Here is a 14,928-nt window from a genome sequence, read left to right as displayed (position 1 = left end):
TATGTTGTAGCACAACACATAGTGAAAGAAATGATAGCCAACTAACTGTCCCACAGAAGGGGAATGGATAAACTCTTACCCAGCACCCAGATCCAATCTGGAGAGAACTGGCTCTGGGAGGAAAGTTTTTGCCAAGCTCATGCCAGAAAGAAGAGGGAAGGCCTTTGTCCACCGAGTCCTTAGTCAAATCTTATTCTTCCTGGCTTCAGTTTTCCCCTCTCCGGTGGGTACAAATATTGACCTTGCTCATAACTCTGATCAATCCAAACATATCTTCTCTATATCTAGACACCTGAGCAATGGTGAGAGAGAAAAACAAGAAAAAAAATCCAACCCCACAAGTGTGCTAATTGCAGTAATTATAATTTACATTCTTCAACCTTAGCTACACCCCTGATTGTTGCTCAGGTCTCCTTCTCAGTGTCCCTAGTCAGCTCTCTCCTATTTTCCAGTGACAACTCTAAAGTTTCACTACTCACAGGTCCCAATCCCATCACCTTTCTCTCTCCACATTCTCAACAGACAACTCTACCTCCTACTTCATCAAGAATATAGAGGCATCAGGAGTGAACTATTTAAATTCCTGTCTCTCCTTTCTGATCTGCATTTGAGCTTTCCCTTTCCTCTTGTTTTCTCATTTTAGTGGAAGATACACCCTTCCTCCTGCCCAAAGCTGCTCCTTCATTCCTTCTTGTTTCCTTGGGGACCTCATCCATCATTTACCTCCTTTCTTCTACACCTCTCCACTGGCTCTTTTGCTCTCTTGTAAAAATTGTCAAGTTGCTTCCATCTTAAAAATACCCTCAAAGTAGAAGAAACTAGTAACAGTGGTTGCTAATAGGGAAACCAGGTAGATAAGGAAGGAACAGAAATATTTCACCATAAACGTTTTTATACTTTTTGAATCCCTTGTATGTATTAGTTATTATTTATTATTTTAAAATATCCATGGTTGTGAGTATCCCTCTTACCTCTTTCAGAAGGTTCTCTTCTTCTACATGTCTATTAAGTATTGGTGTTTCCTTAGGCCCTCTGTGTCCTGTCCTTTTCTTGATTTACTCTAACATCCTTGTGGGAAAAATGGTTCACATTCATAGCAAAGTGTATTAGTGAGCTAAATGTAGTTACACATCTTATTTCTCCTATAAACCTGTTCCTTATCCTGCAGCCTCTAAATTTGTGAATGCCACCACCATCCATCCAGTTGCTCTTGCTAGAAACTTGGGAGTCATGCTTGATCCCTCCTTCTCTTTATCCTCCCACATCCAATTAATTAGCCATAAAGTTCTAAATATTCTCCAACTTATCCCCATCTCTCTGTTACCACTGTCATTGTTTTGGTTTGGTCTTTCATCATTTCTTATTACAATTACTACAATGGCCTCCCAGTGGTCTCTCTGGCTCTCCTCATTCATGCAGTAATATTTCTAAAATATTAATCTGTTAATAATCCTTCAAAGTATCCCCACAGGATAAAGCATATATTCGATTTTCACCTCTAGCCCAGACTGTACAGATAGCATAAAACAGTAGTTAAGAGCATAGGCTTTGAAGTGAGAGACCCAAGTTCAATCACTAACTCTTCCATTAAACTCTCCTAAGATTCAGTCCCCTTATCTATTCTCAGTAAGGTCTGAAGGGGCTGGAGCAGTCTTGGCCCTATGAACTCTTGAAACTAGCAAACTAATATTCACTTTAAAAATGAAGCCCTGCACTGAGAATATCTGGGAATAGAATCCAAATTGAGCAGGACAGGGACAATCAGTGTAAAGAAAAGAGAAAGGCCAGATAAAATGGAGATAATGGAGCAGAGGAGGAAGATCTCAAAGAAGAGGGGGCTCTATAGCTATGAAGCTACAAAATCTATCCTGACTTATCCTTCCCTTCTAAAAATTTAGGAAAATTAAATTTGGGTAAAATTAGCAATAGAAAAAGATTACAGTCAAATCCTGTACAAAGTTATTATTGAGAAAAATCATAGTAAGGGTTAGAATAACATCTCTGTAATGAAGTACATGTCAGAAAGACATGCTCATGAAACAGGTTAAATTTGTAGGCAGATATTTCAAAATAACCTAAAATAAGAAAATAATAGATGTGAAAGGTCAAAATAAATCGGAATTAGAAAAATTAGAAATTAGATGACAGAACCTAAGAAAAGAATTAGAAATAAAAGAAAAAAGATCACTTCAGAAATAACAGCTAAACTAGAAAGGACACAAAAGTGAATAAAACACAACTCAATGCATAATACCTCAAGGAAAACAGAATGTAAAAAAAGAAGACAATCCTAAAATTTAAAAGGAAATAGATAAAAAGGATTTGAGGCAAAATAAGAAAAGCAACAAAATCCAGCATATGTTTAAGAATCCCAAAGACCAGGAGCACCTGGGTAGCTCAGTCAGTTAAGTGCCTGCCTTCTGCTCAGGTTATGATCTTAGGGTCCTGGGATCACATGTGGGCTCCCTGCTCAGCGGGGAGCCTGCTTCTCCCTCTCCCTCTGCCCCTCCTCCCTGCTTGTGTTCTCTCTCTCTCTCACTCAAATAAATAAAATATTAAAAAAAAAAAAAGAATCCCAAAGACTAAAACCAAAGTAATGAAACAGAACAAATAGCTAAAGTTATAATTCTAGAAAACTTCTCTGAAACAATAAAAAAGACCAAAACTTCACATGAAAAGGACATACTACATATCTAGAAAATATGATTCAGATCAATGGAATATATTATGTAGTAAAACCAGAAAAGTTTAAAGAAAATAAAAACTTGGGGTGCCTAGCTGGCTCAGTCGGCAGAACATGTGACTATTGATCCTGGGGTCACACGTTTAAGTCTCATGTTGTACATAGAACTTACTTACAAAAATAAAACAGAGGTGGGGAATCTGGTTGGCAGAGTTGGCTAAGCATCCCACTCTTGGTTTCAGCTCAGGGGGTGATCTTGGGGTCATGGGATCGAGCCCTACCTCAGGCTCCATGCTCAGCACAGAGTCTGCTTGAGATTCTCCTGCTCCCTCTGCACCTTTCACTCGTGTTCTTTCTCCCTCTAAAATAAATAAATAAATCTTAAAAAAAATAAAAATAAATAAAATAGGGACACCGGGCTGGCTCAGTCACTGCAGCATGCAACTCTGGATGTTGGGGTTGTAAGTTTGAGCCTCATATTGGGTGTAGAGATTACTTAAAAATAAAATCTTTAAATAAATTAAAAAACAAAACAAAACAAAACCTTTGGGAATCCAGACAAAAAGACCAACTCACTCACACTAAGGGAAAGAAAGATTTTCACTTGCATTTTTTGGACGGCAACAGTTTACAACAGAATCAATGAGGGAATTTAAGATATTCACGGAAAAAATGTGAGTCAAGGATTAATATGAAGGCTGCAGCTAATCTGCTGAGCATGGATATCATGAAGACTTCCTAAGGACTCTACTAGAAATAAGCTTCAGATAGCTAAAAGACTGGAGACAATGCCTAGAGCCTTGTGGCAGTGATCATTAAAAACTACTACATCACAAAAAGAGAGACAATCAAAAACTTATGTGCCTCCAGATAGAAGAACACACCATCACCTATGAAAGTCTTGTCCCTAAATTCAAAACCTGAATTTAATGGAGCTTCTAGGTGCAACTACCAAGGCCAATATAAAGAGAGGAAAACCTATTAGACAACACCACAGGGTCACAATCAACAAAATGCAGACTGTGGGAGGGAAAATGTATAAGAAAATGAATGGCCCAATTTCTCCAACAAATAAATTATAAGAAAAAGAAGAGACAGAGGGAAAATCTATATATTAAAAGAGACATTTCAATCAATTGTAATGTATAGTCCTTATTTGCCTCCTGATTTAAATAAACACACTAAAAATTTTTTTTAAATTATATTTATGAGGCAACTGGAAACTCATAACTGGACATTTGATAATAAAGAATTATTAATTTGTTTTTTTAGGTGTTATAATGGCATTATAGTTTTATTTTTATTTTTTAAAAAGCTCTCATCTTAGTAATATATTCTGAAATACAGATGAAATAATATGATTTCTGAGATTTATTTCAAAAGAACATGAGAGGGAGCAAGATGGGTGGGGATATAGATGAAATAAGATTTGCCATGGGTTGGGGCACCTGGGTGGCTCAGTCGTTAAGCGGCTGCCTTCGGCTCAGGTCATGATCCCAGGGTCCTGGGATCGAGCCCCACATCGGGCTCCCTGCTCCGCGGGAAGCCTGCTTCTCCCTCTCCCACTCCCTCTGCTTGTGTTCCCTCTCTAGCTGTCTCTCTGTGTCAAATAAATAAATAAAATCTTAAAAAAAAAAAAAAGATTTGCCATGGGTTGATAACTATTGAAGTTGGGTGACAGATACTTGGGCAATGTTCTATTTTTGTACATGTTTGAAGTTCTCCCTGATAAAAAGTTAAAAAAAAAAAACTATGGTCCATAGTTGGTATTTAATAAATTAAGCAATTATAATCATTATTATACTCTCAATACATATTTGCTAAATGAATGAGTTCAGACATAGATAAGACTGAATCATTCATCAACAAATATGAAACATTATTGTGGAGAAGATTGAAAATCTAAGAACTTTCATGTTATCAACACCAGTTATAAGAATGTAGCTCACTCACCCAGGGCGTGGGAGAATGAATGAGCCAATAATCTCTCTTGAAAAGTCAGGGAAAGAGGGTGGGCAGCTGAAATAAAAAGTGAGAAGCCAGTAAGTCAGCAAAAATTGTGGCATGAGATAAGGCAAAATGAAGTAGAAAACAGTGCCAGAAGAATAAAACCAAATGAAATATGTTAGTTGTTATGTATGTTAGTATGTTAGTTGAAAAAACACATAGCACATATGATGTCCAGCTTCAATATCCTATAAGCACACATGATGGAAATTTCCACATATAAATAGAACTGCAATATATATTGAGCAAGTACAATGTAAATGAAAAAGATTATAAATTAAAATGGTGAAATATATTTTAAACAAAAAAGCCAAATAAAGCTAATATACTATTGTGGTCTTTCTCCAGGAAAGCAGAAGCCACATGGGATAACCTCATAGTAACATTTGGGGAACTCAACTTGGAGGAAGTGGGTAAAGATAAAAGAAACAAAAGCTCACAAACCCCCAAATCTCAAAGGGAATAATCTTACCTAAAATCTTATTTAAAACAGACCAAAATAGTCCCCAAATGTTTAGGAAGCTGCTTTGAGGGCACAAGGTAAGATAAATAAATTGGCTCAAAGGGGCACTGCTTTTAGACCATGGCACAACCTGGGGGTACAACTTTCTACTTCAGAGAGGTACTTGATATCTCTTAGCAAACACCAACAAACTGCCTTCTCAGGCTGTTTCACTTTCCTCCACTGTTTATATGTATTTCCATTACCATTCCTATAAGTTTATGTTGATCCCAACCCGATGGTTCTGAATTTTGGCTTAGCTCAGGTTTTACTTTGATCTTAACAGCTATTTAGGAGTCTACTAAGTTCCTCCACGGGTTAGCTTTGTTGCCTCTGCTCCAGGTTGGAATGCAAGTTGATGTGAAGCCAGGATACCAGGAACCACTGGTATAGGAGAAACCAAGTAGGGAGAGCAAAGACAGCAGAGACCTGCTAGTCCAAGTCAAAGCTCCAGAAGAAGGCACAGAGACAGGATTATATGTAAAAGGTGCTGTGATGTAAATGATGTAAAAACAAAGTGGTATGTAAAGGAGGAAAAGAAATGAGACTGTGCAGAATGACTTAATGAGGACTCTTTAGGTTCTAAAGTAAGGATTCAATGGTCAAAACCTTAAGAGGCAGCAGTAACTTGGGAGTAAAATGTCCTTTTGGCAGTTACTTTACCTGCTTCCACATGCCCACTTCTATTTATAGTTGTCACTACTACTTCTCAAGCCCCTAAGAGTTACCAACTCTCCCATGAGACTTCTAGAATCTCCAGTTCCAGGTTAGGGTAAAAATAACATTTCTAAGATTTAGACACTAGGGAGCAAAGAGAATACACCTCCATCCTAAACGTTTAGACCGTAGCTAAAACAGCCCCTGGGAAGTACACTAAACACCCTCAGCTTCTTGGTAAACCTGGCATCCATTCCTATGAAAAACCAGAATTATCATTTCATTTTCTCAGTGAAATTCCCCATACTTCCCTAAGGAAATAAGCAGCTGCTGTCCAGTAAGTAACACACCCAACATTATGGTATTGGAAATCTCCTCTCCAGTCAGAAACACGAAAACCTACTTGGATGGAAGCATAGCAAAACAAAAAGAGAGGCCAAAAGTGAATGGAAATGCCTATAATACATTGCACTGGAAGTCCCGGCCAGGGGAAGAGACAATTAAAAAAAAAAAAGCATAAAGATTAAAAATGAAGGTGTAATGCTGTTTTTATTTATAAGCAACATGATGATTTGTATAGAAAATCCTAAAGAATCTACAATTTGACAAGGTCAATATTCAAAAAACAATTTTATGTCTATATACAAGCAACAAACAATTGAAAAATAGAGTAAAAAGCACCAGTTACAACATCACTAAAAACATTTACCTAGGAATAATTTACCAAGAGATGTTCAAAACTTCTACACTGAAAATCATAAAACGCTATTGAGAGAAACTAAAAGAAACCTAAATAAACAGATGTTCAAGACTGGAAGAATCAATATTAAGATAGCAATTCTCCCCAAACTAATCTATAGATTCAGTTCAATTCCTACTATAAAGCTAAAATAATCAAGACATTATTCAATGTGATATTGAAGTAAAGACAAATAGACCAATGAAACAAAATACAGAAAACAGAAACAGACCACACATATATGATCAGTTGATTTTCAATGAAGGCACCAGTGCAATTCAATGGGGAAAGTAAAGTCTTTTTAACAAACGGTGCTGGAACAAATATCCATATAGAAAAAAAGTAAATTTTATCCCTACCTCATACCACATACAAAATTAAATCAAGATGGGGCAGACATCTAAACATAAAAGCTAAAGCTTTTAGAAGTAAACATAAAAGAGTATCTTCATTGGGGCACCTGGATGGCTCAGTTGAGTGTCCAACTCTTGGTTTTGGCTCAGGTCATGATCTCAGGGTTATGAGACTGAGCCCCGTGTGGGGCTCCATGCTCAGTGGGAAGTTTGCCTGGGATTCTCTCCCTCTCCCTGTCCCTTCCCCCACTCACACGCTCCCTTTCTCTCTCTCAAATAAATCTTTTTTTTTTTTTTTAAAGATTTTATTTATTTGACAGAGAGTGACAGCGAGAGCAGGAACACAAGCAGGGGGAGTGGGAGAGGGAGAAGCAGGCTTCCTGCCGAGCAGGGAGCCCAATGTGGGACTCGTCCCAGGACCCTGGGATCATGACCTGAGCTGAAGGCAGACGCTTAACGACTGAGCCACCCAGGCGCCCTCTCTCAAATAAATCTTAAAAAAAATCTTCACAAGCTTGGGATAGGCAAAGATTTCTTAGGACACAAAAAGTATATTAACCATAAGAGAAAAAAAGCAATATTGAATTTCATCAACATCGAAAACTTCTGGTCATGAAAAGACACCATTAAGAAAGTAAAAAGGCAAGCCACAGACTAGCAGAAGATATTCACAACACATCTGACAAAAGACTTGCATCTAGAATGCATAAGGAATTTCTATAATCAATAATAAAAAGGTAAACAATTCAATTTAAAAATAGGCAAATGCTGGGACGCCTGGGTGGCTCAGTCGGTTAAGCGGCTGCCTTTGGCCCAGGTCATGATCCCAGGGTCCTGGGATTGAGTCCTACATCGGGCTCCCTGCTCAGCAGGGAGCCTGCTTCTCCCTCTCTCTCCTTCTGCTTGTGCTCTCTCTGTCAAATAAAAAAAAATCTTAAAAAAATAAAAATTAAAAAAAAAAAGGCAAATGCTTTGAACATGCCATAAAGATAAACAAATGGCCAATAACCACATGGAAAGGTGGTTATCATCACTATTATCAGAGAAATGCAAATTAAAACCACGAGATACTACTACATATATATCCACTAGAATGGTTAAAATGTCAAAGATTGACAATACCAAGTGTTGATGAAGATGTGAAGCAAATGCAACCCTTATACATTGTTGATGGAAGTATAAAATGGTATAACCACTTGGAAAACTATACGGCAGTTTCTAATACAGTAAACCCTACAACCTAGAATATTTTCACAAAAAGACTTGCAGAACAATGTTCATAACAGCTTTATTCATGATATCTAAAAATTAGAAATAACCCAAATGACCATCAACAGGGAAATGAGTAAATACTGGTGTATTTATTTAATGGAATAAAAAAAAAAAAACCTAGCTATATCTGCAATGATATGAATGAGTCTGAAAAATATTATGCTAAACCAAAGAAACCAGAATAAAATTGTATGATTCCATTATATCTAGTTCATGAACAAGCAAAGTGAACATATGAATTGACTCTGGGGTGTGGGGGTGCTGGGAGGTTGGGGAGGAGAATGAAGAAGGGGGAGGGGGAGGGACTTACTAAAAAGAAGTACAAAGGAACTTTCAGAGGTAATAGGAATGTTCTTGATTTGGGTAGTGGTATTCAGGGTGTATGTATCTGTCAAAACTCATTGAACTAGATCCTTAGTATCTCTGTATTTTACTGTGTGTAAATTATTCCCCAATAAAGGTGGGACGGAGAGAAAGACCATACACATTTCTGCATTCATTTTTTGTTCTTTAGTGCATAGGCAGGTTGAAAATATTAATAAATCTGTTTGCAGTCACCAGAAATACCAGGAGAATCTGCTCCCCAATTCAAACAAGATGGCAACATCATCATACAGACTGAATTTTTCCAAAGGACATCAATTTAAAAACAGCATAAGTGGATATTTCTCAGTTCATAGGCCACAGGCCAGTAGGGAGACTGTGCCCTCATATTCATATGCCCTTGTTAGTATCTAATCAAAGTAGATCAAAAGGTCAAATGTTATCATGTTGTAGGGGGAGGGTCTGGAATTTTTGAAAATTCCTCTGTCCTGCTTTCCAGTCAATCTGTCATCTGCAGAGTCAACTGCTGCTCTGATTTTTATCACTGTAGATTAACTTTTGCTTGTTCATGGGGGCACCTGGGTGGCTCAGTCGGTTAAGCATCCAGTTCTTGATTTCGGCTCAGGTCATGATCTCAGGGTTGTGGGATTGAGCCCTGAGTCTGGCCCTGCACTGAGCATGGAGTCTGCCTGGGGATTCTCTCTCTCCCTCTCCCTCTGTCCTCCCTCCACCCCCACCCCCTGCACCCCTGAACATGCATGCATTCTCTCTATAAATAAATACATACATACATACATAAATTTTGCTTGTTCATGAGCTTCATTTAAATGGAAACTTTAAAAGCACATTTGAAGTATATCTTTTTGGGGGCACCTGGGTGGCTCAGTTGGTTAAGTGTTTGCCTTTGGCTCAGGTCATGATCCCAGGGTCCTGGGATCGAGCCCCGTGTTGGGCTCCCTGCTCAGTGGGGAATCTGCTTCTCCCTCTCCCTCTGACCCATCTCCCTGCTTGTGCTCTCGCTCATGCTCTCTCTCTCTCTCTCTCAAATGAATAAATAAAAAATCTTTTTTAAAAAAGTATATCTTTTTTATAAAGATGCACAATTACTCAAAAATATTGGAAACCAGTGACTGTGATAACTAAATGTCTAAATCTTCATTAATAATCAAAATGGGGCACCTGGCTGGCTCAGTCAGAGGAGCATGTGATTCTTGATCTTGGGGTCATGAGTTTGAGCCCCGTGTTAGGTGTAGAAATCACGTAAATAAATACATAAACCTAAAAACTAACTAAATAAATAAAAAGTGGTTGAAGAGTACATGGGCAACAAAATATATGATGCAAGAATATATTTTCAAAAAAGCATTATAAACTGTAATGCAGTGGGAAAACAAAAGGTGATATTTATCTTCAATAAATAATAAAAATGAAGAAATAGTGTCTCACCTTAAGTTTTGGATATATTTGGCGCAGAGAATCTGCAGTCCCCTTGTCAGCTTCATCAGGAATACACACAGTATCTAGCTTCATTTTCATCTTGAATTCTGCAGATAGAGCCTTTTGGACATCCCTGGTTGTAATGACAATCACTTCTACAGCACAAAAGGGAAAAGGAAGGAAAAACACAAAAACTCTCATTCCTTTAGACAGTGGTTTCACCATTTCAATTAGATTTGGTCTGTTTCTATATTTAATAATAACAGCTAATATTATTGAGCCTTTTCAATGTATTTACAGGCATTCTCTCAATTCTTACAACAATCTCATTTTACAAATGAGGGAACCTGGACTAAAAGATATTAAGTGACTTTGTTCAGGATCACACAACTAGTAAGCAATGGACTCAAGATAAAACTCAAGTCTGATGATTAGAGCCCACACGTTATTACATGCCACTTCTTGAAGTAAAGAACTCAGAAGAGCATTCATCAAAGCAGATACAAATGGCATCACATTTTAAATCTTCATTCACTACAGAGGAAGAGCCATCACCACTTCTCACCAGATAGCCATGAATTCTTCATTGAGGATCACAATGTACGCTACTAAAAGGCAATTTCCACATAACAGATGTCTTCATTTTATCTATATAGCTGGTAACCAACGACAGAAAACTGGGCATCTTTGTTATGGATCTTTGGCAGGGTAATGTAATTCACTACAACATAATATGTGTTGCTGATGTCTGAAGATCAGATTTTAGCATCTCGATTTCCACTTGTTCCATGATAGTGTTTCAGGTAACAATTATCTCTCCCTTTCACTGTAATCATACTTTTCTATTTTCTTTCCTTCTCTTCTTTCTTTCTTTTCCAAATCATTTAACTTTCCTTCCTTCCTTCTCTCATCTTTCTTCCATTCCCTGCTTTGCTTTTAGTAAACAACTCATTCAACCAATAAATACAAATACACTTAATATGTAAAGGAAAAATAGGCACTGAGAAGTCAGAAATGAACGCAACATGGTTCCTATTCTTAAGAAACTTAACATGGAGAAATTATGGAGAAATGACTAAGGAAGGCTTCCTGGAAGGGATGGCCTTTGAGATAAGTCAAGATAAATTCAAGACCACCAAAAAGTTCTTTAGTACACACTCTGTAAATGCTGATGTTACAGAGATGAATGAAGTATAGTACTGCTCTCAAATCAGTCTTCTATGCCACTAATTATAGCATAAAACAGGCCTTGGTTGGTACTGAGATAGAAAAACAAAGTGTGATGGAACCATAAAGGACAGGGTGACTGATGCTGTCTGGAATTTCAAAGAGAAGATAACATTTTGGAGAGGACATTTTATTTTATTATTTTATTTTTTTGGAGAGAACATTTTAGGTAGTGTGGATAGAGTGCAGAGAGTAACTGCAAATATGGGACAGTCTAATAATTGGACTAAGACGTATGTGTGGAGAGAAAGAAAAACACTAAGCAGAGCTACATTAACTTCTCTAAACTCATGAACAATATGAAGAAAGTGAATACAGACTTTGCTATTAAACTCCAGAATCCTGTGTTTAGGAGGCACTCATCAATTTCTGAGTGAGCCTTAGTGAGAAGAAATTTCCTACATAGTGGGTATTAAATATACCATAAAAGGCAACCCCCAACCATAACTGAAGATATACCAAAAGTAAAAGGAAAAAAAGTTACTGATGACAAATCCACAAGGAGCTATTAAAGGATAGTATGATATTTTAAAATGTATTAAAGGGACGCCTGGGTGGCTCAGTTGGTTGGGCGTCTGCCTTCGGCTTGGGTCATGATCCTAGGGTCCTGGAACCGAGTCCCGCCTTGTGCTCCTTGCTCAGCGGGGAGCCTGCTTCTCCCTCTGCGTGCTTGTGCTCTCTCTGGCACATAAATAAATAAAATCTTTAAAAATAAAATAAAATAAAGTGTATTAAAAAGAAAATCTTTCGGGACGCCTGACTGGCTCATTTGGTAGAGCATGTGACTCTTGATTTCAGGGTTGTGAATTTAAGCTCCACGTTGGGTGTAGAGATTACTTAAAAATAAAATCTTAGGGGCGCCTGGGTGGCTCAGTCATTAAGCGCCTGCCTTCGGCTTGGGTCATGATCCCAGGGTCCTGGGGTTGAGCCCCACATTGGGCTCCCAGCTCCGTGGGAGGCCTGCTTCTCTCCCTCCCACTCCCCCTGCTTGTGTTCCCTCTCTCACTGTGTCTCTGTCAAATAGATAAATAAAATATTTTATAAATAAATAAATAAATAAATAAATAAATACATACATACATACATACATACAAATAAATACAAAATCTTAGGGGCACCTGGGTGGCTCAGTTGGTTAAGCGGCTGCCTTGGGCTCGGGTCATGATCCCATGGTCCTGGGATCCGGCCCTGTTTCGGGCTCTCTGCTCAGCGGGAAGCCTGCTTCTCCTTCTCCCTCTGCTGCTCCCCCTGCTTGGGTGCTCTCTCCCTCTCTCAAATAAATAAAATCTTTAAAAATAAAATAAAATCTTAAAAATAAAATAAATAATAAAAAGAAAATCTTTTCTAACATCTCTTAACATCAATGTCCTGTAGACCACTGCACAGAAATGTTCATGGGTCTGTCTCAGGAAGGCAATTCTCATAGTACAATGAACACTGGAACATGAGACTGTGCGCCAGGATCTGACACCACTTCCATCTGGTACTCAGATTTGCTGTATCTAACTATAGGACACCTCAAACTCATTGTGGCCGAAGCTGAACTCATTATATTCATTCAAACCTGTTCCTTGACTCATAATACCTTTCTTAGTTACTCGTACTACCATCTAGTTACCTAGTCACCCAAGCAAAAAGTAGAGGGAACTCTTCTCTCTTTTTCCACTCTCCCTCACCACTAATCATCAACTTTCTGAAAAGTTCCCTCTTCTCCATTCTTAGTGCTACTTCTTTAGTTCAGGTCCTCTTCATTGCTGGTGTGGACTTCTGTATCAATTTCCCAATTCATCTACCTGCTTGTAGTCTTGACTCCCTCAAATCCATTCTTTATACAGTTTCCAAAGCAATATTTCTAAAATGTGCATCTAAGCTGTCAAATTTATTACCATAAACTTGTTCATTATATTTACTTGCTATCTTTTTAATGTCTGTAGGATCTGTAGTGGTGTCCCCCCTATTTATATTTGTATCTAGATTATAAGGTCCTAGAAATCAGGGCCTGAGTTATCTTCCCAATACTGTGCCCCTTAATATATTAATATATTACCGGATACATATAGATTCACAGTAACTACTGACTATGAGGTACTAACTTGGATTTCCACTGTTTACTTTCTGATATCCTTACAGGGTTCAACTTGGATCATTGCAGACAGCAGCTCTAACATAGTAACAGTGCTGTCTTCTCAACCTTTTTACACAGCAATAGAATACTCCTATGTTCTTAATTTACAGAGGCCAGTATTCAGTCAATGCTGAATCCTGGTCTTCTCTCATTCATCCTTTCTCACCCTCATAAAGCTGAAAAATCATTGAGATCAAACATTCCCAAAGTTTTATGAGTATATTTAATTGTCAGAGCTCACCTTCAAATCCAACACGCTCAAGCAGGTTCAATGGGTACCAAATTAAAGGTTTGTTCCCAACTGGAAGCAGAGGTTTGGGAATGCTGGAAGTCAGGTCTGTCATCCGAGATCCCCCTCCAACTGCCATCACTACTGCTTGAAATTCCATTTTCACAAACTGCTTCATAGAAAAAAAAACAATTGCTATAAACACAAATGTAGGCTTGTATCTCAACCTAGATTTGCAGAGCCCAGTAGTAGAAACAAATCAGATTAATTCCTTTTTCTAAACTCAAGGTACTAAACAAAGTTTGACCTTCAAAAGAATCTCTTTACAGCAACTACCACAGAAAAGGTGCATAGTAAAAGGTCATAAATCCTTACTGATTTAAAATAAAAGTACTTTTTTTTTTTTTTTAAAGATTTTATTTCTTTGTTAACAGAGAGAGAGACAGCAAGAGAGGGAACACAGCAGGGAGAGTGGGAGAGGGAGAAGCAGGCTTCCCGCCGAGCAGGGAGCCTGATGTGGAACTCAATCCCAGGACGCTGGGATCATGACCTGAGCCGAAGGCAGACACTTAATGGCTGAGCCACCCAGGTGCCCTTTTTTTTTTTTTTTAAAGATTTTATTTATTTGACAAAGAGAGACACAGCGAGAGAGGGAACACAAGCGGGGGAGTGGGAGAGGGAGAAGCAGGCTTCCCACAGAGCAGGGAGCCCAATGTGGGGCTCGATCCCAGGACTCTGGGATCATGACCTGAGCCAAAGGCAGGCACCCAACGACTGAGCCACCCAGGCACCCCAAATAAAAGTACTTCTTGATTTACAACAAACGATATAACTTTTTAAATACAAGTGTGAAATGTACTATTGAGAAAAAAATATTTGACACCAAATTGGCAAATAATGTTGCGCACTTTTACCCACAATTATGATAAGTCCTGGGCCCCTCATCAATATATTTTTTTAAGATTTTATTTATTTATTTATTTATTTATTTATTTATTTAATTTATTTAATTTATTTGACAGAGAGAGACACAGCGAGAGAGGAAACACAAGCAGGGGGAGTGGGGGAAGGAGAGGCAGGCTTCCCGCGGAGCAGGGAGCCCGATGCGGGCTTGGTCCCAGGACCCTGCCTGGGATCATGACCTGAGCAGAAGGCAGATGCTCAACGACTGAGCCACCCAGGCGCCCCCCTCAATATTTAAATTGCAGCACTTAAACCCAGTACACCCAAGGCACAAAGTGAAGGCTCCTGCACAACAACTACAACTTAAAGATACGGTAATTTCTGGGTGCCTGGGTGGCTCAGTCCGTTAAGCGTCTGCCTTCGGCTCAGGTTATGATCCCAGAGGGTCCTGGGATTGAGTCCCGCACTGG

General features: G+C 38.5%; 1 protein-coding gene across 4 annotated transcripts in view; it reads right to left on the bottom strand.

Moving 5' to 3' along the window:
• The window catches only part of EIF2B3 (eukaryotic translation initiation factor 2B subunit gamma), a 133,764-nt gene that overhangs the window by 115,788 nt on the left and 3,048 nt on the right, over positions 1-14,928 (bottom strand). For 3 of the 4 annotated variants that reach the window (XM_035018720.1, XM_035018723.1, XM_035018722.1), the window contains exons 2-3: positions 13,568-13,724; positions 9,984-10,129 (exon numbers count right to left, since the gene is read on the bottom strand). In XM_035018720.1, coding sequence (XP_034874611.1) covers positions 9,984-10,129; positions 13,568-13,715 — 294 coding nt within the window. In that variant the 5' untranslated portion in view covers positions 13,716-13,724. Of the gene's footprint in view, positions 1-9,983; positions 10,130-13,567; positions 13,728-14,928 lie in introns of all 4 variants that reach the window. The other variant, XM_035018721.1, reaches the window with a different exon arrangement.

This window comes from Mirounga leonina, unplaced genomic scaffold (assembly GCF_011800145.1).
Source record: "Mirounga leonina isolate KUSES-001 unplaced genomic scaffold, KU_Mleo_1.0 Mir_173, whole genome shotgun sequence".
NCBI lineage: Eukaryota > Metazoa > Chordata > Mammalia > Carnivora > Phocidae > Mirounga > Mirounga leonina.
Note: the sequence above shows the minus strand (reverse complement) of the source record. Positions and strands in the feature narration are given on the sequence as shown.